The sequence below is a fragment of the Taudactylus pleione genome, unplaced genomic scaffold (genome assembly GCF_031769625.1).
Source record: "Taudactylus pleione unplaced genomic scaffold, aTauple2 ptg000009l, whole genome shotgun sequence".
Classification (NCBI taxonomy): Eukaryota; Metazoa; Chordata; class Amphibia; order Anura; family Myobatrachidae; genus Taudactylus; species Taudactylus pleione.
In genome coordinates, this window is record NW_028284412.1 from 12,291,081 (window position 1) to 12,313,854 (window position 22,774).

Here is a 22,774-nt window from a genome sequence, read left to right on the forward strand (position 1 = left end):
TGGGAGCAAAGCAAAAAAAAAGCACATAACTTTACACCTGGGCAAAACCATGTTACACTGCAGGTGGGGCAGGTTAATAATGTGCATATAGGTTTAGTTTTGAAAGGCGTGTGAATAAACTGAAATGTACAGTAAATTGCAGTGTAAAAATAAAGCTGTCCTACATTTGTGGGCTACATGCAAAACTAGCCAGTATTTACCCTGCATGCAAAATAAATGCATTTGCTCCCTGTGCATTGCAAAGGTCCAGATGCAAAGTTACTTTTACTTTTATTTGTGTTGCTCCTAACTCAAAATCAGCCCCTTGATGTTACAGTTTGCTTCTATGATACATGCTCTTCTTGTCCAGCAACTAAGTTCAAGGCATCAGTCTGATGTAGGCAGTGCGGCTATAATTTCATACTTTTTCCACTTCTGTGAATTGGACTGCAATGAATTTTAATGGGTAATCAATGTCTTTGCAATTGTCTTGCATTCTCCACCCAGATTTTGCCGCTCTATAATTATACCTCTGGTTAGTTTGAAATGCTCTTTCATTTTCGTTTTGATTGTCTCTATCATGCTCTTGGACCCCGCTAAATAAGTGACAACAAGTAAGAATAATACAAGTGCCATTAATGGATATTTAAAATTGCAATTAAAAAGGGGTACGAATACTTCATATATGTATTGATTTCTGTTAATCACTGTTTAGTTATTAATAAAAAGAAATTGTGAATATATTACTAGAAAGCAGCCAATAAGAGGAGGGCGGTACTAAGTGCATCAAAATGAAGGATACATTGATGATGGCAGACATTGAGCCTTCAATAGTGTTGGAGTTCTAAGTTCACCTTTTTAAATACCCTTCAACATTTTCTTTAATTATCTTGTCCTAACCACAGCTGTTTATGGAAGAGGTGAAGTCGCGAGGCCCATACATATACTCTGTACTTGAGTCTGCTCAAGCTTTTCTTACCCAGCATCCTTTCCAAGATGTACAAGAGGACACATCTACAATAGCCAAAGGTTAGTACCATGGTTAATGGAAGTCTAAAAGATCCATGGCATTTTTCCCACCAGAATAACTTATAGAGACCCTCCAGCTTCACCACTTCCATCTGGTACATAATACTGTGCTCCAACTTTGAGCACTGAGGAAAATAGGTACAAAGTTTGGGAAGAAAGCTGTGACATTGGCAGTTAGGAGCTGATTAGCTAGTACTATCTCTGCTCACTTTATCTCCATCCAAGGCTTAGTAAATAGACCCCTAAATCTATTCGTGTTGATGTCAGGAGGAAAAAAAACTAATGTCGTCAGTGATCTCGCTGAGCAAAAAAAATTGTGGGTCTCTGGGATCCCTCACTTAAAATTGGTGTCCTACACCACAGTTTTTGGGTCCCATCACATATTATGGGTGGTGAGGGCAGGCAGCAGTTGGGCTAGAGGGGTTTAAAGGCAAGCAGCAGTTGGGATAGAGCTGGGGTAAAGGCAGGGAGAAGTTAGGGTAGATCTGGGGGTAGAGGGGAGTAAGGGCATATATTTTTAAAATCGGTGAAAGTGGCGTATTAGCAAGACAGCAGAGGGGTGACATTAGCTGTTATTACTCCCCTCCTTACAATGGTACACACTGGCTCCTCACTGGACCCTTCACTCACAGCACACATTGAGTGCAAGGGGAGAAGAGGATATTAACGCTATCAGCCTCTCCCCTCCCCAGTGGACCTCCCCTATTTAGCCCACATAGGCAGTAAAATGGCTTTGGTGATCGCATACGCAGTAAAATAGCTCTAGCACTTAGTTCCAGCTGCCATTCTGCTCGACAATATGGGGCTGTGAGCAAACATCAGTGAGTTTGTGGTTTATGTTAGTACCACATATGCACACACTGAATTGATCAAACATTAATTGCAATAAATCTACGGCTCAATTTTAAAATGAAAAAGACCTTTGGGTGCTACGTTTGGAAGTTTACAGCACTAAATCAAACTCAAAAGAGGTCACTTTGGGGAGAACGACTCAAGAGGGCCATAGTGAGTGTGTCGTGCACACAAAGAGCTATTGTATAATAATCATGGAGAGTGACAGCTTAGTGCGCTGCACGAGGAGACGCTGCCGTCCACGCTGAATAGTTGGGGAGATACTGGGGATGTCACTGGCCGGCTGCTGCGGCGCACTCATTGCGCGTCCTGCCGGACCCACTAATTTTTTAAAAGTTTGTTCCTCTTTGCTGGTAGCACGTAAATACGCACTATAGCACGTATTTTGCAATCACTGGTGGTCTACAAGGTAATCTTATAAGACCTTGGTTAAAAAAAGACTATAACCGTAAATTCTACATTTCTCCCGTGCGAAGCCGGGAGGCAGTCATTATATATTGCATAACACATTGTGCCATTACTTGACTGTATTACATTTGGCTATAGTGAGTACATAAAAGATTATTATATTTTTTTTAATTCTATTGAAATTTGTATGTGCCAGTATGGATCAGTAAAGTGCAAACATACTACATCTGTCTCCCCTCTCCCACAAGCCCTACGCTGGTTTCCCTTTCAGAATTCTATTCAAGCTTCTCACACTCACCTACAAAGCCCTTTCCCAGTCACATCTCTGACCTTATTTCCCTCCACACTCCCGTCTTCCCTCTTCGCTCCTGCCAACTGGTTACTTCTTCCCATGACCGCCTCCAAGATTTTACACTTGCTGCTCCCTACCTCTGGAATTCTCTACCTCTCCATGTCAGACTCTCCACCTCTCTGCAAAACTTCAAACAGGCCCTCTAGACCCACTTCTTCATCAAAGCCTTCCATCTCTCATCCTAACACTCTGTCCCATGCTCACTATCTACCTGATCTGTGTCACTCCTCTCTGTCTAGCCCTACTCTTTAGAATGTAAGCTCTCATAAGCAGGGCCTTCTTACCCAGGGCCGGCTCCAGGGGTCTGAGTACCTTGTGCCGGTCCGGTATGTAGCGCCCTGCAATCGCGCAGGGTGTGGCGTGGCCTCATTACCATAGGCCACGCCCCCTAAGTGACGTTATTTGGAGGGGTGCCCGCATGGCACGCCTCCAAATAATATCAGGCTGGGGGTAAAGCCCAGCCCACCTCCCCCAGCCCTCTCTGTGCACGCAGCATCCATTCATACTCCGAGGGTCCAGCACCGCCGCAGTCCCAACCTCTCGATTTGACCACCTGCGGGCCACTTCGGCCCACGGGTGGAACAGCGGGACAGTAGTGTCCCGCTTAAATTGGGATTTTGGGGAGGGGTGCGCAGTCTATGTGTAGCTCCCCTGTGCGACCGCACTGGTCGAACACCCCTAGAGCCGGCCCTGTTCTTACCCCATGTGTTTTTCCTTGCCTTACTATTACCTTCAGCACCTAACCCTTGACCTCCATACTACTTATTTGAGTATTATGACTGCTGTTGCAACAATGTTTATATACCAATTGTCTTGTACTGTAAAGCTGGGTACACACCTTACAGATATATCTGCAGATCAAGTGATCTGCAGATATACAGTATCTGCAGATGATGGTTGTTCATACACACTGAACAACCATCATCTGTCTTCTGTTCTGCAGGTCCCACTGGCTGGGGGGCATGTCACGCCCCACTCCCCGCAGCCACCACTGCAAGTGTTTGGCAGTCGTCTGACCGCCCGTACACACAGCACGATGCCCCAGTATATCTGCAGATATATTGCGGCATTGGCTGGTACACACTGGCCGGCTCAATTGTTTGTGTACTTTGTAAGGTGCTGCCATGCACTTGTGGCGCCATAGAAATAAAGGATAATAATAATAAGTCTCTCTGTCCATGGATTTCAATTTAACTCAGCTGCTAACTGAATAGTTCCTTGATAGTATTACATTGCAAACATTTCTCTTAGCCTTGATTCACGAATAACTCAGCATTTATCTCTTTCCAACTGCCTGTAGATGCTTCTCCCAAGAGCCGCTCTCAGACTCTTAGTCGCTTACTTTGGAAGCAAGCAAGTGTGACCAGTGAACTATGGGATAGACTGACTGCTCGTAGTTTAGACCAACACCGCCATCTGGAAAGGACACTGGAGCAGCTTCGAGATTTGGGAGTTGTAATGAAGGAGGCTGCAGATGCACTGGAACAGGCTGAGAGCGTGCAAACAACTTGGGAACCTATTGGAGACTTGTTTATAGATTCCCTGCCAGAGCACATCCAGGCCACAAAGGTACAGTAATAGACATAACTGTGCATCAGGTTTGCCTACATTTTTATATATGTTGCAGACTTGTGGATGTGACCAGGGGCGCTGAGAGGGGGGGGAGCGGGTACTATTGTCCCTGGCCTGTTGTAGGGGCAAAGGTGGGGTCCCGGGTCCTGCAGCCGGCCCCTGCCGCTGCTACTATGGGCAGGGAAAGAGAGGATTGACTGCAGCTGCAGTAGCCTCCCTCCCCATCCCAACACATACTGCTGTCACGCTGGGCTGGGCTAGGAAGAGAGGCTGTTGCAGCAGCAGTCCTCTGTCTCCCTGCATTATATGCGGGGAGGAGGAGCGAATGCGCTCCCACCCACAGACAATGGCACCCCCTGTGCGCACGTGCGGCCTTCATTTCGCAAGTGCGAAAATGTTAAGCGTTTTATTTTTGTAAGGAGAGGGTCTGGCCACACCTCCTTGGGTTGGTCACGCCCTGTCCCTGGCCCCGGCAGAGCTGTCAGCAGCCCTGGATGTGACTTGATGATTCAGTTCACTTCATCATGTGAGTGGGGCTGCTAAGTACATCGGTCTATGTTTGGCATCATCATGTCACAACACCTAAACCTTGAAGGTATGTAGTCACTTTTGTGGGAGAAAAGTCTGTGAGAGAGATGTGGGAGGTCGACAGGCAAAAGGTAGGGTCAAAAGGTCGACTGTTAAATGGTTGACATGGACAAATAGTCATTAGGGTCAAAAGGTCGATACACAAATGGTTGACACAGAAAATGTTGACATGCTTATTTTAACCCTAATCCTAACCCTCCCCCTATAGCCTAATCATAACCCTTCCCCTGGTGCCTAACCCTAACTGTCCTTTTCCAATGCCTAACCTTAAACCTCCATCAAGTGCCTAATCCTGACCATCATCCTAACCCTTAAAATCATAGTCAGCCATGGCCATGTAAACCTATTGAATCCCGTCGACCATCTGGTGTCAACCTATTGACTGTCTATCTCGACTCTGTAGATCTTAAATCCCTGTACTTTCATCCAACACTGTCCCCTCTGCATTTAATCATGCCCTTGGCTGGCCCCATTCTTAAAGAACCCACCCTTGTTCCTGACACTCTCTCTAATTACCGCGCCATCTCTCTCCTCCCCTTTGCCTCCAAACTCTTGAACTACAAATTCCATGAAGAGGACATTTACCGCCAATTACGTCCAAAAATCACAGAGGCTCCTGTAATGGTGGATTCCAGCGGGGACCAATTAATATTGTGTGAAGATGATGTACACACTGATGAAGTTGAGGAATCGGATGATGATGGCAACAACATCTTGCCTCTGTAAAGCCAGTTTGTGCACGTAGAGATTATTGCCAGCAATGTCAACTGCCCATTGGTAGCTTGATTTGTGGGAGCCCAAACAAACCAATCTCTTCATTATTGATATTGTTGATGAAGGTGTTGGTAGTGAAGATGGCAGGTGCTTGGATCTAGCAGAGAGAAGGGAGTTAGTTGACGCTGGACTGCTTGTTGGTACTTTTTTAGCCAAAGTTTCTGAATTTTGAAAAAACTTTTTGGGTGGATGCACTGCAGATGATGTAACAAGGAGGAGGTTCCTAGGTGGTTAAGGTTCCTACCTCTACTTACTCTGACTTTACAAAGGGTACATATGGCTTGACAATTGTTGTCTGGATTTGGGTAGAAATAATTACACACATAAGAAGTGGATTGTTTTGTCTTGTGCCCAGGCATGACCATGGGTTTTTCCTTATCATAGGCAACAACTGTTTCTTCCACTGGTGCCTGATTTACACAAACAACATCCTCATAATCAACATCCTTATTAGCGTCAGCTACACAAATATCCTGCTCATCCTGGTGCACTCCCACAGAAGCTTCCTTGATTTCTATGTCAGCATGTTCACTTGTGCTTACATCATCATAAGAGGCAGAACCACCAGTCATAAATAAAGGCCCAGGCCTTAGCCTTTCCTTGCCACTTCATGTGGTGAAAGGCATATTGCCAATTTTATATCTTTCTGCAGCTTACTTTCCCTTTGATGTTTATTTATTTACCACTGTAAAAGATTCTTTGATTTTAGATGCCATGTATGCACCTGGGCATCGACTTTAGTAGATGATGTAGACGGATTAGTATAGTCATGACTGGTGGCACTGGCAGCAGCTCCAGCACTAGTATGTGGTTCCTGCTCTCCTCTCAACTAATCGTACTCCATATCAACAAACACAAATTAAGTGGGTTACAGCACACACATCAATTTGTACCAATTTTAAATATTATACTGCAGTATCAATGACCTACAATGTCACAATATTTTTTCTGAGTAAGAAAAGAATAACACACTGTGCTACCACTTACAGTGTCACAAGATTTTTTTATGAGTAAAACACTGCGCTACCACTTAGTGTCACAAAATTTTATATGAATAAGAATAACACACTGCGCTATGACTTATAGTGTCACAATACCTGAATGATAAACTGCGTTCTGGCTGGCAGTGTCACCGAACAATAATTTTTTTTAACACTGGGGAAGAGCACCCCTGGACGAGGCAGCAGCCCCTTGATGAACAACACAGCACCCCTTTATTCACAACAAAGCACCCCTGCAGAGTGTGGACGTACCACTTGCAGAGTCACAAATACGTGGATGATAAACTGCGGTCTGGCCGGCAGAGTCACCGACACAGCACTCCTTTATGTACTGCAGCCCTAGCCCCTTGATGGACAGGACAACACAGCAGCACCCATTTATGTACTGCAGCCCCACTCTATGTACTGCAGCCCCAGCCCTTTTATGGACAACACAGAAGCAACCCTTTATTTATGGCAGCCACCCCAACACCTTGATTGACAGGACACAGCAGCACCCGCCCTTTATGTACTGCAGCCCCAGCCCGACAACACTGCACCCTTGAACAGACAGAGCACGTCTGTTCTCTGTACACTATCCACAGTTGGAGTGAAAATGGTGCTGATCACCGGGACCTTTATAGAATCCAAAACCCGCGAGAATACGACAGCAGGATCATGACTTTTTGCCTCGTTTTGGATTCCGAGTTAGGCGGGAAAACCCGAACCGGATTCGGATCCGACTCAGAATTGCAATGTTTGGGAGCGTCCAGTTCTCGGAAACCCGGAACCGCTCATCTCTACTTCTTACATCGCTGACCTCATCTTCCTTCACACTCCTGTCTGCCTACTTTACTCCACAAATAATTGCCGCCTCTCCTCCGAACTGATTCTCCTTCCCACTCCTGCCTCCAAGATTTTCCCCTGCTGCACCCTACCACTGGAACTCTCTCCCTCACCCTCTCTCCCTCATAGACTCTCCACCTTTTTACAAATCTTTAAACGGGCTCTCAAGACCAACTTTTTTATCAAAACCTTCCCTATCTCAACGTAACCCACTGCTCCATGCTCCTTGCTCTCTGTTTCTCTTGCTGTCTGTTTGCCACTCCCATTTAGTTTGTAAGATCTCATTAGCAGGGTCCTCTTGCCTTATGTGCTTTTCCTTCCCTCACATACCATCATCTCCTCACCACTGCCTGCAAAGATACCAAACTCTGGGGTTCTGCCGCACTGCTTCAAGGAGTAGGGCACGTTTTACAGGGCTGCTATGCAGCAATTTGTTGTAGCTTAGTTTTTTCAGTTTATTTGTAACTTTAATTTTGTTTAGTTAGTAGCAGTGCGGTGGCTGCTTTTGTCAGCGGCCTGGTGCGGGGGCCATGCATCGCGGGGACCCCTGCAGCACTCCGGTCTCCAGAGGGACCGCCTGGGACCGGCCACACAGTCGCCCTTTTAGAGGGTGCCTGCGGAGGGTGCAGTCCCAGGTGGCCGCCACCATTTTGCCGGGCTTGTTGCGGCAGCTCCCCTCCCACAGAACAGGGTCAGCGCACGCTGACAGGCTGCCGTTGGGTTAACAACATGGCTTGACTACCGGAGTTTCCCTACCACTGGGAAGTACTCCAGGTCTGAGGAGCGTGGATACGGAGGGGGCAGAGCTTCAAACGCTGCACTTCCCCCTCCTGCAGCACCACAGCATGCCAGCTCTTGCCTCTGCAGGCACAGCTAATTTCTCCTGCATGTCACAGGATGGCTCCAATTGTCTCCACTGCAGCTCCTGGAAGGCTAAGTACTTTATACTTGTAATAGTATTAACTGCCTATGTGTTCAGCTGCGGATGTGTTATGTGCTTATGTCTACGCAGGCTCTGTCACACTGTTTTTACCGCTGCCTGTTTGAAAGTGAATCGCACCTGCTGTCTTCTGCTTAATGGTTAGCAAGAGGATGTAATTGGCGCGGACGTTGTAATGGTTAGCGTTAGTCTCACCGCTCGGCGGTCGTAGGTTTGTTTGCTGCTACAGCCCTAACTGTGGAGTTTGTATGCAGGGTTTTTAAATGTTTATTGAGCTGTTTTCTCTGCACTAGGTACCGGGCAGTTGCCCTCAAGGGTATGGGTCCAGTGAGGCGCAGGCATCTGGGGTGCTGCGTCCGGCAGGGATCTGCTAGCTAGACCTGGGAGGGTTGTCTCCAGTCTGTTTTGGTAGTTTCTAGGTTCGTTATCCGGCCTTGTCGAGCCGCAACATGGGTGGCATGAGATGTGGTTTCTTCTGCTGATGAATTTGTCTAGGGGCTTTACAGTGATTCTCCCTGTGGTTCCCAGCTGAATTGCGGGGACATTCGTGGCAGGCTCTGTGTGGGAGGCCAGGCAAGAGTTTGCTTCCGGACTTCAGCTACGGACAGTTTGACTTGAAGGACCATTTGGCTCTGCACTTCGAATACGCACTTATTATCAGAGTGTTCCTTACACTTTCATCTGTTGGATAAGGACGTTCTCTTTTGGGCAAAATTTGATAATCCCCACTGGTCGGAAAAGCACTTCTCTGCCGGGGGCAGCCCTTACGGTTTCCAGGTTTTTACTCCTCTTTCGTGGTGGTGCGTCCTTAGAAAGTCAGTCTGACACAAGCCGATTCTTCCCTTGCATGGGTTAAATTTTAGGGGATAATTTTAGTAACACACTCTGTTCTGGGGACACTGCTCCAAGGAAGCCTAGTGCCAAACAAAGTGTCTCTCTCTACCCAGTTCGCTTGCAAGTGGTAGGGCATTTGCTCCGGTTCATTGACCGTTAAGTGATGTCTTCAGACAGCTGAGTGCTTGAAATCTTTCACTTTAGTTCCATCTGTGACCTCAGAGGTTTGCCACCAGGCCATTGATTATTGTTTTTTCCCATCGCTTTTCCCCAGGAGCAGTGAATGTGGTGACATTGGGCTGTGCTTTCACTGCACTCCTCAGAGCCGGCATGTTTTTGCTCCAGTTACGCCGCAAGTATGGAAACTGGGGTTCTATCTCCTTCCTAGTTCGAATGCCAAATGGCTCATTTGAGCCATTCGTGTATCTTCGTGTCTTGAGCACCAAGGAAGGGGAGGGGGTTCAGTTAGCAGGATTTCCCTCAGATCAGGGATTCACAGGGCGGAGGCCAACAAATCCTCGCTAGACACCTGGAAAGCGTGTATCCAGGTTCCGTTTTAGGCAGGTCGTTATGCATCTTCAGTGGGTAATTGACTCTGTCCCCTGTCTAGTCCGGGCCCTACCGTTTCTTGGAGCCCCTGCTCTGTAGATTTGCAACATAATATGGTTGTTGCTGCCGCGCATAGTGCGCACAGAACGTATCACATTTCGTCCCTCTTCGCCGGTCAAATTATGAAGGATACCGCGGCTTCACAAATACAGACCTTCCTAGGTCGCTTGTTTTTGGTACTTTTGGATCACTGCTGTTTCTCGCATTTGTAAGATCTCCCTTGTTTCCTTGTCTGCACCTGCAATTTCGGGGGTTGCCTCCGACTCTATCTCCAGGGTGTTTCTCTTGTGGCGGACAGCGAACGGACCCTGCCGACCTTAGTCGAAGGTTCGGTCAATGCCTCATCCGTCGACCTTGTGGATTGTTTGAGTTGATGGGCATGTTGGTCTCCACTTAGGGACCATTCAGTGGACCAGGTTCTACTCACGGGAGTCCCAGTAGGTAATTCTCCAAACTGGACAGGGTTGCTCGGCATCCTTCTCGTCTCTGTTCCCCTTCTGTCTGACAACACCCGTCACTCTCCGTTGATGGAGAATTTCTATTCTTCACCTCCAGGTCCAATACTTGGTCCTTCCGGATTGGCTTATTGTGACCCCGGCCGCGAGTCTCCTGGGGTGAGGTGCCATGCAATTGCTTTTCGGCTCCAGTGCCTTGGGTCGCCGTCAACAATGGCTCGGCTGTTCAATGGACTCAAGCTCCATGCCATCGTTCTGGAGCTACTGGGGGCCCTGTCCGTCCTCACCGGCAGTCGTTTGGACACCGACCCGGCGGTGGCATATGTACATTTTTCGGCAGGTACAATAGAAGAGTATGAACCTTGTCTTCTCATCAATATCAATAACAAATTATACTAAATGACCTAGCCATTTTTGTCAAAATGACACCTGCTGGTCACTGTGCAAAACAAAATGGCACCCGGGAAATCTTGATATACTCTAAAATACATGTAAAAATAACTACATTAAGACTGGACATCAAATTTTAAATGCACTGTATTAAATGTGAACGAGTATTTGTCAATCTTGAAATGTCTTTATTTATTTATTAAAAATGTCTTAAATATTTATTCTTCAGCTATTCAAGGAGGAGATGTCTCCTATAATGGACACAATCAAGATGACAAATGACCTTGCTCATCAGCTGGCCCTTTGTGATGTTCACCTCTCTATGGAGAATGCACGTGAGCTTGAGCAAATTAATAACCGTTGGAAACAGCTGCAGGTATATACTAATGTATATAACAAACTGTAATAAATCAAACATAATGGAGCCCAACAGCAAAAATAATGAATGTCTCTGTCTATAAGAATATTTTGTGTAACAATTAGAAAAATGCAGAGCAGGGAAAAAAAAACTGATAGGGACCGATGTATCAATGGGTTTTTTTGCAAAAAAAAAACAAAATGCGGAAAAGATTTATTTTCAACCTTTTCTTTGCAATATGTACAGTATGTACTGCTTCATGCATCATTGTTGAAATGTAAGAGATAGTGCAAATATCTGCTACGCTATGTTAACATCAGCAATTTATTGCATAATATTACCGGAATCATAGAGAACAATGGTTCTTGCAATACTATTGAAATGTAACAAACACAAGAAAAATATTTCTTTCAGAGTTTGCATGAGGTGGATTACGGCATCTTTTTTTAGTAGCGTACTGCATGAGAGGGATCTTTTCAAATCCTCCAATTGCACTGCCCTCCCCACCCTCTTCCTCTGCTCTCTCCAGTTGCCTGCAACATAGTAGACACTCGAATTTTAAAATTTGAAAAGTAAATAATATGTTAACTACTGATAGTGTGGTCTTTATTATTAAAAATGTTTATAAAACCAAAAAAACGAATGAAAAGTTCAGCAGGTGAAGAGTTATATGCTTTATTACACGTTTAGAATGCTGACCATCTGAAGAGACAATTTAAATTTAGGATCTTTTTCTGCTAGCTTGCAATTCAGCATTGCGGATATTCCGGTTGGATGGTTGACATTGAAAAGGTCGACAATCATTTTGTCATCACCAGGAGGTTGACATGACAAAAGGTAGAAAGTACAGAAGGTCGATTGGTACAAAAGGACAAAATGGATATGGTCGACACATACATTTTCGACACGTGTTTTTTAGATTCAGGGTTAGGTACTTACCAGATGATGAGGGTTTGGCTGTGGAAGGGACAGTTAGGCTTTATGCACTTACTGGACGTTAGGTTTAGGCACCAAGGGGGACGGTTAGGTTTAGACACCAGGGAGAGGTTTAGGGTGAAGATTACAGTTAGAAAAAAAAAAATGTTTTAAACCTAAGAAAAAAATTATATACCCAGTGCTAAATAAACAGGAGTATCAATTATTAATGCAGAAGAGGTGATTGCCAACCTCACTTGCAAAAACAAAACAGATGTATACTGCGCTCTAATACTTATGTTAGGACATTAGTATCACACAAATCAATTTTTATACATAAAATGTATTAAGTGAAAAGCAATAAAGTAATAAATCAAGCAAATGAACTAAAGCAAGATTAAATGGACATCTAGTAATGACACAAAAATGTATCTACTCAGGTTGGCAGTAAATATCCGTTGCATAAGAAATATTACATATTATATCAACAGGATAAACATTTTAAACCTGTCAACCTCTTGTACCTGGAGTGGCTCTAGACTGCACACCCTAATAATGAAAGGTGCTATCAGCTGATATTATGAAATAGTATGCACAGAAAAGAAGATAGCTGATGCACTATGCGATCATTACTGTTCAAACTTGAATATATTTTGTAATTAAATATAATTTCAGAGGTAGTTGGCATATTAGTGGCCAATGATACGGGCCTGCCCACCTTTCTTTCGTGTGATGCCCTGGGGGAGTCCTTGACTGGGCTGGTTTTGGGGTGCCCTGCACCCCAGATGTGAACCCCAGAGTGTTAGGGACCTGCTCGATGAGGTGACCTGGACGCTGGTGGGCAGGCCCGTATCATCAGGGGCGCTGAGAGGGGGGGGAGCGGGTACAGATTACCGGGGCCCGGGCTTCCTGAGGGGCCCGGCGCCGCTCCCCCTCCCTCACAGCAGCCCAGCATACAGCGTGTGCTGAGCTGCAGTGGAGACTGCTCGTGGTTGCTGAGCAGCAGCCACAGCAGTCTCCTATGCCTGTGGGGGGGAGCAATCACACTGATCGCGCCCCCCCTGGCTTTGAGCAGGGCTGAGGGGGCCCAGAGTGCCCCTCTCCCCAGCGCGCAACGGCGCTTCTCGGTCGCTGGAAAAAAATTTTGGGGGAAGGGGGCATGGCCACGCCTCCTGCGATTAGGCCACGCCCCCTATTACCCGGTCCCGCCGCAGCTCTCAGCGGGCCTGCGTATCATTGGTCACTAACTACCTCTGAAATTATATTTAATTACAAAATATATTCAAATTTGAACAGTAATGATCGCATAGTGCATCAGCAATCTCCTTTTCTGTGCATACAACCTTTTGTACCTGTTGACCTTCTGTACTGTATAACTTTTGTCATGTCGACCTTCTTCCATGTTGACCTTCTGGTATCGACCAAATGATTGTCAACCTTTTGTATCACACCCTTCCAAATGATATGTAAACTGAAAAGTTGTTGACAATAAAAGGAATACATTTACTTACACCCCATTTTCTTTATAGACTTCTGTGGGAGAACGTCTGCGGCAGCTGCAGGATGCTCATCGTGACTTTGGACCAGAGTCTCAGCATTTCCTGTCTTGTGAGTTTCTCCATTTATTCCATCAAAATAATTGTGCTATTAGGTCTAATATGTTATTAGCATGGGCATAACTACCATAGGTGCAAGAGGTGCAGCTGCTATGGGGCCCATCTTCCTTGTTACATGTGTTATTCAGTGGTTCCCAAACTTGGTCCTCAAAGCACCTTAACGGTCCAGGGTTTTAAGGATATCCATTGTTGCACAGATAGTTAAATCAAAAGACTGAGGTACTAATTAGGTACTAATGGACCGTAAGGGTGCCTTGAGGACCGTATTTGGGAACCTCTGTGATACATACATTTTTCACCATTGGGTGGTATATAGGGGCCCTTACAAACTTTTGCTATGGAGACTTCAAATACCTAGATGTATGCCCCTGTTTATTAGATTCTGCAGTACACATGGAGCTGCTGAGATAAAGGTGGTAAGGCAGTCTGTTTTTTTATGTGGATTAGAGGTTTTCAAGGACTAAAAGAAGATTGAGCATTACTGTGACATAAAAGATTGGATGGAAGTAGTGGATATATGGCCTGATTCATAACGGATCGCAACTGAAATTGCAATAGCAATTACGCACGCAGTCTCACTGTGAAGATATGCTAATCCACTGCGATCGCCATGCCGTTGCAGCACAACGTAAGGACGCCCACTTTACCTTACACACATCTGTAAGGACGCCCACTTTACCTTTCACAGTCTTGCTAATTCTTAGCAAGACTGTGAAACCGTCAGTAACATCAAGTACCATCGCAGCCTCACGCACACTTGCTCAAGCTCTGACCTTACTCAGGAATTACGAACTCTGTCGCACGCTGTGAGTACACAAGTTGCGGCATATGGCGTTCGCAATGGAGAATTTATGCACGCCCCTACAATGGCGTTCAAAAGCACTGACACGCTTTCGCCGATCACCCCCCTCCCCAAATGGTACTTCCTGTCAATCAAGCGCCCTGCGATGCATATGAATGTGCAGTACGTAACAAACGGCCTGGGTAACAACGTTTCTTCGCTACACCATTACCCAGGGAGCTGGAGAAGGGACGGGCCTTAAACCAGGCTTTCAGTTCCCTCTGTTCGGAAGGGGTTATAGTTCCTTTCCACAGTCTCAACAGGAACAGGGGTTTTACTCCAACTTGTTCCTAGTCCAGAAACCCAACGGCACTTATCGGCTGATTTTGAATCTATGAGCCTTGAATGCCAGCCTATGGGTGGATCGGTTTCGCATGGAGTCGCTCCGATCAGTGATCCAGGGTATGTCGGCAAACGAGTTTCTGGTGTCCATCGACATCATAGATGCATATCTCCTCATACTGATTTGGGCGGGGCATCAGTCTCTACTCAGGTTCATGGTCGGAAGAGCCCATTACCAGTTCCAGGCTCTGCTGTTCGGTTTGGCTACAGTTCCGTGGGTCTTCACAAAGATCATGGCAGCAATGACAAGCTTACTGCATTCCGAGGGAATAACGGTGATTGCCTATTTGGACGATTTGCTAGTAAAGGCGGATTCCGCTGCCCAACTTCAGCTCCTCCTGGATCACACGGTGCAGGTGTTACAGCATCATGGGTGGATACTGAATCTCGAGAAGAGTCAGTCACCTCAGGCCATACCAATGTCTGACGTATTTTGGGGTGATCTTCGATACAGCACTGGAAAGGGTTTTCTTGCCCAAGCCCAAAGCCCGGGCCCTTCAGGACTTAGTCAGGAAAGTGCTGTCTGCCCCTCGGCCATCCGTTTGGCTGGGCATGAGGTTACTAGGCACGATGGTCTCTACCTTCGAGACCATCCAGTACGACCACTTCCATTCACGGATTCTCCAATGGGAGATTCTCCAGAATTGGACGGGCCGCTCAGACGACCTTTCTTCTCAGTTGCTGGTTCTGTCAGACAGCACTCATCAGTTACTTCCCTAGTGGCTGTTTACCGATCACCTTCTCCAGGGTCAGTCCCTGGTGACTCCCATCTGGATTATTGTCACTACAGACGCAAGTCTCAGAGGTTGGAGAGCGTTGACGTAGAACCTCTGTCTCTAGGGGACCTGGTCATCATCAAAGATAGGTTTCCCAATACATATGCTGGAGCTCCGGGCCATTTATCGGGCACTGTGCAGGGCTGAGGCCCTCCTGTCAAGCCCACCAGTGAGGATCCAGTCAGACAACGCCACAGCAGTGGCATATGTAAACCAGCAGGGTGGAACCAAAAGCACACTTGCCATGGCAGAGGCAAGTCTCATTCTCTCTTGGGTGTAGATGTTCCTCCCAGCAATTTCAGCAGTCTTCATACCGGGGGTGGAGAATTGGGAGGCAGACTACCTCAGCAGGACTACGTTCCTGCCAGGGGAGTGGTCTCTCCACCAGGAATTTTTGCAGCAGCTTGTCCAGAGATGGGGGCTGTCGGAGGTGAACCTGAAGGTGTCTCGCCACAATTGCAAGGTCCCTCGATTTTGTGCAAGGTTCAGAGATCCTTTGTCATCTGCAGTGGATGCCATGACAGTTTCCTGGATCTTCCGTCTGGCCTACATTTTTCCTCCAATTCCCATGTTACCAAGAGTACTCCGTCAAGTCAGGGAGCAGCAGGTTTCAGTGATCCTATTGGCTCTAAACTGGCCGCGCCGGTCGTGGTTCGCTACGGTTCTCAGGCTAGCCGCAGGGTAGGTTGGAGTCTGCCTCTGTGTCCAGATCTTCTGCTACAGGGGCCATTCTGTCATGAGGGCCTATCTCAGTTGGCTTTAATGGCCTGATTGTTGAGACCGGGCTCTTGAAGGCCAGCGGTTTTTCCCCCTCAGTCATCAGGACCATGCTCCGGGCGCGGAAGCAGGTTTCCGCGCAGAACTACCACAGGGTTTGCAAAACCTATATTGTGTGGTGTGAGCAGCGGGAAGTACATACTGCCCAGTTCTGCCTGCCAAGGTTTTTAACATTTCTGCAGGGCGGTGTGGAGGCCAGCTTACGGCTTCAATCTTTGAAGGTACATATTTCGTCTCTTTCCATTTAATTTCAGCAGCGTCTGGCTCTCCTCCCAGAGGTGCTCCGTTTGAACCTTTGGAATCCGTGGACCTTCGGTTCTTAACGTGGAAAGTGTTTTTTCTTATGGCCATTGCCTCGGCTCGGCGTGTCTCTGAGTTGGAGCCTTGTCCTGCAAACCACCTTTTCTTGTTTTCCATGATGATAGGGCTGTGCTCAGGACTGTTCCTTCTTTCAACCGAAAGTGGTTTCTTCTTTCCACTTAAACCAGGAGATTGTTTTTCCTGTCTTCTCATCTTTGGAGTCCTCAGGGGACCAGGACGACCTATCACTGTTGGATGTTGTCCGGGCCCTATGCATTTATTTAGACAGAACTTCGATCTTACGTAAGACGGACTCTCTATTGGTTCTCTACGACGCCCACAATCGGGGCTTGCCAGCCACAAAGCAGACCATTGCAAAATGGCTCTGGTCAGTGATTTCAAAGAGCGTACTCAGAGGCAGGGCGCCCGGCACCAGCTAGAGTGTTGGCTCATTCCACTAGGGCCATGGCAGCCTCCTTGGCGGCGCGTCATGGGGCCTCAGCTGTACAGGTTTGTCGCACAGCTACCTGGTCGTCTGTCCACACGTTTGCGCGGTTCTACAGGTTTCATGTTTTTGCCTCTGGGGACGCCCATTTTGGGCGTACAGTTCTCCGGTCGGGCAATCTGAGCGTTCCCTCCATGGGGGCGGCTTTTGAACATCCCATGGTCCAGTGTCCCCCAGCCCAGACGAAAGAGAAAATAGGATTTTTGGGTGCTTACCATTGAATCCTTTTCTCTGAGTCAGGCTGGGGGACACTGCATTCCCTCCCTCACACTCAGCTGTACTGAGTATGAGTTATGATTTTGGATAGTATTGACCGTCAATTTCATTTTTATTTTTCGGAGTGACAGTGTCACTGAGTATTGCTTCTCCTTACCAGGCACATTTGAAGTTGTACTGAAGTCAGGGGTTGCAGAGGGGAGGAGTTATAGATTTCAGTGTTAGTGCCAAATCCATGCCTTCCCACCTACAACCCATGGTCCAGTGTCCCCCAGCCTGACTCGGAGAAAAGGATTCAACGGTGAGTACCCAAAAATCCTATTTTATTCCTATTTGGAATAAGGCTGTAACATAACAAAATGTGGAAAAAGTGAAGCGTTGTGAATACTTTCCGTATGCACTGTAAACGAAAAACTGTTTTAGCAAATCCTGTGAGGTACAGTAAAGGAAATATTCATGTAATGTTGTGTACAATAGGTTTGTTGGGAAACAAAAAACATGGGTTCCATTCTGTGCAAACAGCGGTAAGCAGGACTCACCGCTGCCCAACCTGCTGCACAGCTGATTGCTGGCCAACCCCCAGATTTTTTTTATGTTATTAATAGGGCAGACATGTAATATATATTTCTTCGGTAATTGTTCCTGGGAAAATTCCCTGAAAGTGTAGATGAATATATACACAAACAGCCTAGGGAGGGCTGGTTAAATATTCTCATCCTGCGCTATGAGGGGGAGACAGTTGATGGGGCAGAAGTTATTTCCCTTTCTGTTCGAAGGCTAACTCCTAGGGGTCAAATCAATTAGCCATTAGTTCCATAGTGTGAAGTCAGGCACTACAAAAAGTGAAATATAAGATAGCAGTACTGGCGGGGGGGCGACACTGGAGTCCGGGTCCGGACAGAGAGGGGGGCCTGCCCCTGGCTTCTACCGCCTATATCAGGAGAGCTGCACAGTGGGGGAACTCCTGGAGGCCATGGAAGCATTGGTTTCTGGGTGCTAGCTGTCAGGGGACACAGAGAAATCCATCAAAAACCTCTGCCTGTACCCTGTTGATCACTGCAGCTGTACGAGTAGCGTTTATAGATGGATCTATCCTACTGTGGGGTATGTCCTGGTGGCCGTTTGCTGGTGGTTGCCTGGTACAATAATGTTTTCTTTTATTGAGACAAGGCGCGTGTGTCATTATGATTTCATGCACAAAAGTAAGTGTCTATGAGCTACAGGGGGCTGGTTGGGGAGACAGAAGGGGTGCTGGTTGGGGAGACAGAAGGGGTCCTGGTTGGAGAGACAGAAGGGGTCCTGGTTGGAGAGACACAGAAGGGGTGCTGGTGAGACAGAAGGGGGACTGGCTTGATCTGGAGATACACTGCAGGACTGGAGTTGCAGAAGCATGGCGGGGGCTGAATATTTTGTCAGTCATGGGCCCCACAATTTCTGATGGCAGCCCTGAGGACTGTATAAAAACCTGTTAGTGGCCATAAGCAAAGTGGAGGCAGTTAAATGGCGTCACATGGTTGATTTTGCAACTTTTATAAATGAATAGCTGTTGCCCACGGCTTTGCCCACAATGAAATCACTTCTGCCAACAATTTTTTTTATTTTAGGTGCTATAGTTGTATTGCTTTTTATAAGGGCCCTGTCGGAGGAGTGGCCTACGTGACCAGCAACGCTATACAGACTGGTGGTAGCAGCACCTTTACCCACCACTTACACCAATGTCACTGTGTACCCTGTGTACAGACTGACATGTAGTCTATCCTATTCAACTGAACGTGGGCCTAAAACACCTCTCACCCATCCATTACTGAATGCGCGCATGGTGCCACACCTATCTTTTGCATTGATGATGCCAATAAATGTTGTTTTTGTTATTGCTCAGCTTTAACTTGACGGATTGAGATGATACTAAGTGCAGAGTATTTCTAGGAGCTTCCACTAAAAATTATGCAGTTTGTTGTGATACATATGGCCCTTAATACACAATGGGTGGAATGTACTAAGCATTGCATCTGCGATGCTGTACATTCTGACAGTTATCAGGTACATACTGGTGATAATATTGCCGGTATGTACCTAGAAAATTGCAAAGAGCTATCCTTGGTGATAGAGGGACTTACGGGTTTATGACCAAGAACTCCCTCTGGCGACCTTCTGCGCACCGAATCCAAGCTCCAGAATGTATCGCATCCGGAGCTTGGTACACATGGAAATGCGTCCAGCACTCAGAAAATGGGGGTTTTCTGAGATTTGATCACATTTGACCCATAGAGTTATAATACCTTTGTCAATCCAGTGGGGCTATCCTGCTTCATGCCACCTGTTAATATTTACTGCTAACTCAGTTTTATGCACAGTTCTGCATATTTGTGTCCTGGTAATATATGACAGGTGATCCTTCTCATCAGTAAATATGGGACAGATGTACAACAAAATTTGCTGTTTGTGGGCGGAATTCACTATCCTCTATTGTGTGGTGAATCCTCCGATATTGCAGTTTGCGAGGGTTTGACCGCATTTCTCATATGCACCAAGCTTTGCAAAGTTTTCTGCAGCTTGGAGCCGGTGGGCAACGCCGTCTTTAGATGGCCTTGCCGATTTAGAAGCCTATGGGCTTCTTTTTGCATTCAGCACTGAGAGGGATCCAAATGGATCCTTCCCAGTGCCCCCTGTGGCATGCACGGCAATCTGCGCATGTGCAGAGGGACATTTGGGTCATAAACCCGGAAATCCTTCTATCGAACAGGACAGCTCCTATCTTCATGAATACTGGCATTATTAACATTGGCATGCATGCGATCAGTGGCAGGATGCATCACTTGCAAAATGCGATACTTGATGCATCCCGTCCCGTATACTGTATTTCATGACTAACGTATTGTTTTTCCAAATCTGTTTTGTAAGCCAGGGGAGACTAATACGTTCAGAGGCATCAATTGCACTGTTATGAGGAAGACACATAATGTAAGCAGTTAGAACTAAGAATTACATGTATGTGTTTCAGCATCAGTACAGGTGCCCTGGGAGAGAGCAATATCCCCCAACAAGGTGCCCTATTACATCAAGTGAGTGACAAATAGTTTCATTTATTTTCTTCATCTTGGTTCAACTTCTTTCTGTCTTCAAGTTTCATTTTTCTGTTCTCTCTGATAATCTGTTGCTTGCACCTACAGTTTGGCCCTTTTCGTCCTATTAAGCCCCAGAACCCCCCCTTTTATCATTTTCTATTTCCAGCATATTAACGTTTCCTATATTTTCTCTCCTCGCTCTGTTACTGAAGCACATCCCCATCATACTCAATTGATGTCTCATCAACATGGGGGTTATGTACATCAACCTGAGTGCTGAAGCTGCGTGTCTCTAATGTATACTGTTTGTTCTCCATTTAGTCACCAGGCCCAAACAACTTGCTGGGATCATCCAAAAATGACAGAGTTGTACCAGGCATTGGGTGAGCATTCTTCTACAGTAACCACTATTATCTGGCTTGCATGTTCTGGGCACAACTTGTACACATGTTCTTTTCATGTACAGTATAACTAGGTTCTGCATTGAGAGATTAGCTCATTATTCATGCCCGAGACAAAAATGTTCATTATGCCCATATTCTGCTCAAACATGTAACCGTTACAGTAATGACATTCTGTGTGTTATTTAACGCGTGTCTTCACTTTTGCACTGTTTCAGGAGATTTAAACAACATAAAATTTTCTGCATACCGGACAGCGATGAAACTGCGCAGAGTGCAAAAAGCTCTAAGATGTGAGCAGTAGCTGATATAAAAGAGTGCAAAATATGGGTGATGTATGTTAGTTGAAATGTGGAATTGTGTTTCCCTAAACTTGGGAGAACTAGATTTGAACATTTTAAATGAAAATAATTAATTATAGAACCTGTGCTAATTGTATGAAAATAAGCATGAGCAGAATTTGCTATTTTAAGTGTATTTCTGCATTTGTTTTACCTTTTTTAATGGCCATAAAAATTTCTATATATTTGTTAATGTATGCTACTAGAGGCATATCTAGACCTATGGGGGGCCTATAGCAAAATTTCCACGGCCCCCCACTCCACCTCCCCCATACACTACCCCCGTCCACTACTCAGGTTGCTCTTCCTGAACCATGTGGGAGGCTTTTCATTTCTTACCAGTGTGTTTGCTTGCAGGGCAGCACATCTGCTGTCTGGACAGCTCCATTTCTCCTCACTGATCTGATGTTGGGAGAAAACCTGGCCGTGGTCCGGGGATGTCCCAGCAGGCTCAGCACAGCTACGCCTTCTCCCAGCATCAGTGAGGAGAGACTGAGCCGCTCAGGGCAGCACATCTGCTGTCTAGACAGCTCCATTTCTTCTCACTGACCTGATGTTGGGAGAAAATGTGGCCGTGGTCCGGGGATGTCCCAGCAGGCTCAGCACAGCTACGCCTCCTCCCAGCATCAGTGAGGAGAGACTGAGCCGCTCGGGGCAGCAGATGTGCAAACTGGAATGTAAAGCCACCCACAGGGCTCAGGAAGGTGAATGTCTGCCCGTCTGCAGCGCAACTGGGTGCAGCTACTATAGCTATGCCCTGGTACGTATGCTACTGTACTTATTCAAGAGCGTTTTGAACTCAGTTGGAGCATGTTACGTCTGACCATGTTGTGTTACTGTGTGACAATGTAATTTTTGCCATTTTAAATGTTATATCAATGTTTGAGCCTAAAAGAATAGTTAAAAACAATGCTAATTTCATCCATCTTACTGACTAGAAACAGATTGAACAGTACAGTTTCTTAATACTGAATAACAGGGATTAGTATCACTACTGTCGACAAAATAATGAAACCCGAGAATGTCCGTAGACATTAGGCACATTTGACAACTATATTTCTTAATATCTGCTATTAAAGAAAAAACTTCTCAAGTCAGTTTGGTAGTGTAAAATAAAATTATTTCCACCAAATCAAGCAAATTGTGAAATATAAAAAACTGTCTGTTTTTTAAGATTATGAAAGTGTAAAAAATATTAAGGGGCTAAAGACCTCATGAAAAGTGCTCTATAAAAAACTCATCTTATCATATTTCATTTATAAGGTGCAACCAGAGTTCCTTAGTGCTCAACAAGGGGAACATAACTGACAAGTTTCACAATAGACTAAAGGTGCGTACACACAGGACGATTTTCTCCCCGAACGAAATCGTCCTGTGTGTCCCCGGCAGGGGTGTGCTCAGTGTTGTCAACGACACTGAGCACAAATACTGAACAAAATCAAGAACGATATCGTTCAGTGCCGGGCTCCCTCCCTCATCCCCGAACATGTTCAACCTGACAATATTGTCAGGTTGGACAGAAGTTTCGGGGGATGAACGGCAACTACAAACGGGAGTGCGCATTGGTAGTTATTGTTCATCGTTTTGGGGCTGAAACTGGACGATTTTTTGGACGACTGAACGATAATGACATCGTTATCGTTCAGTCGTCCAAAAAATCGACCCGTGTGTACGCACCATAATACAAACAAGATAACAATTTCACATAATTAC

General features: G+C 46.1%; 1 protein-coding gene across 3 annotated transcripts in view; it reads left to right on the forward strand.

Annotated features, from left to right (window-relative positions):
- DRP2 (dystrophin related protein 2) overlaps nucleotides 1-22,774 on the forward strand; it is a 129,852-nt gene that overhangs the window by 31,623 nt on the left and 75,455 nt on the right. For all 3 annotated transcript variants that reach the window (XM_088467231.1, XM_088467245.1, XM_088467238.1), the window contains exons 4-10: nucleotides 885-1,008; nucleotides 3,921-4,189; nucleotides 10,838-10,984; nucleotides 13,411-13,489; nucleotides 20,256-20,316; nucleotides 20,641-20,702; nucleotides 20,939-21,013. In XM_088467231.1, coding sequence (XP_088323357.1) covers nucleotides 885-1,008; nucleotides 3,921-4,189; nucleotides 10,838-10,984; nucleotides 13,411-13,489; nucleotides 20,256-20,316; nucleotides 20,641-20,702; nucleotides 20,939-21,013 — 817 coding nt within the window. The remainder of the gene's footprint in view (nucleotides 1-884; nucleotides 1,009-3,920; nucleotides 4,190-10,837; nucleotides 10,985-13,410; nucleotides 13,490-20,255; nucleotides 20,317-20,640; nucleotides 20,703-20,938; nucleotides 21,014-22,774) is intronic.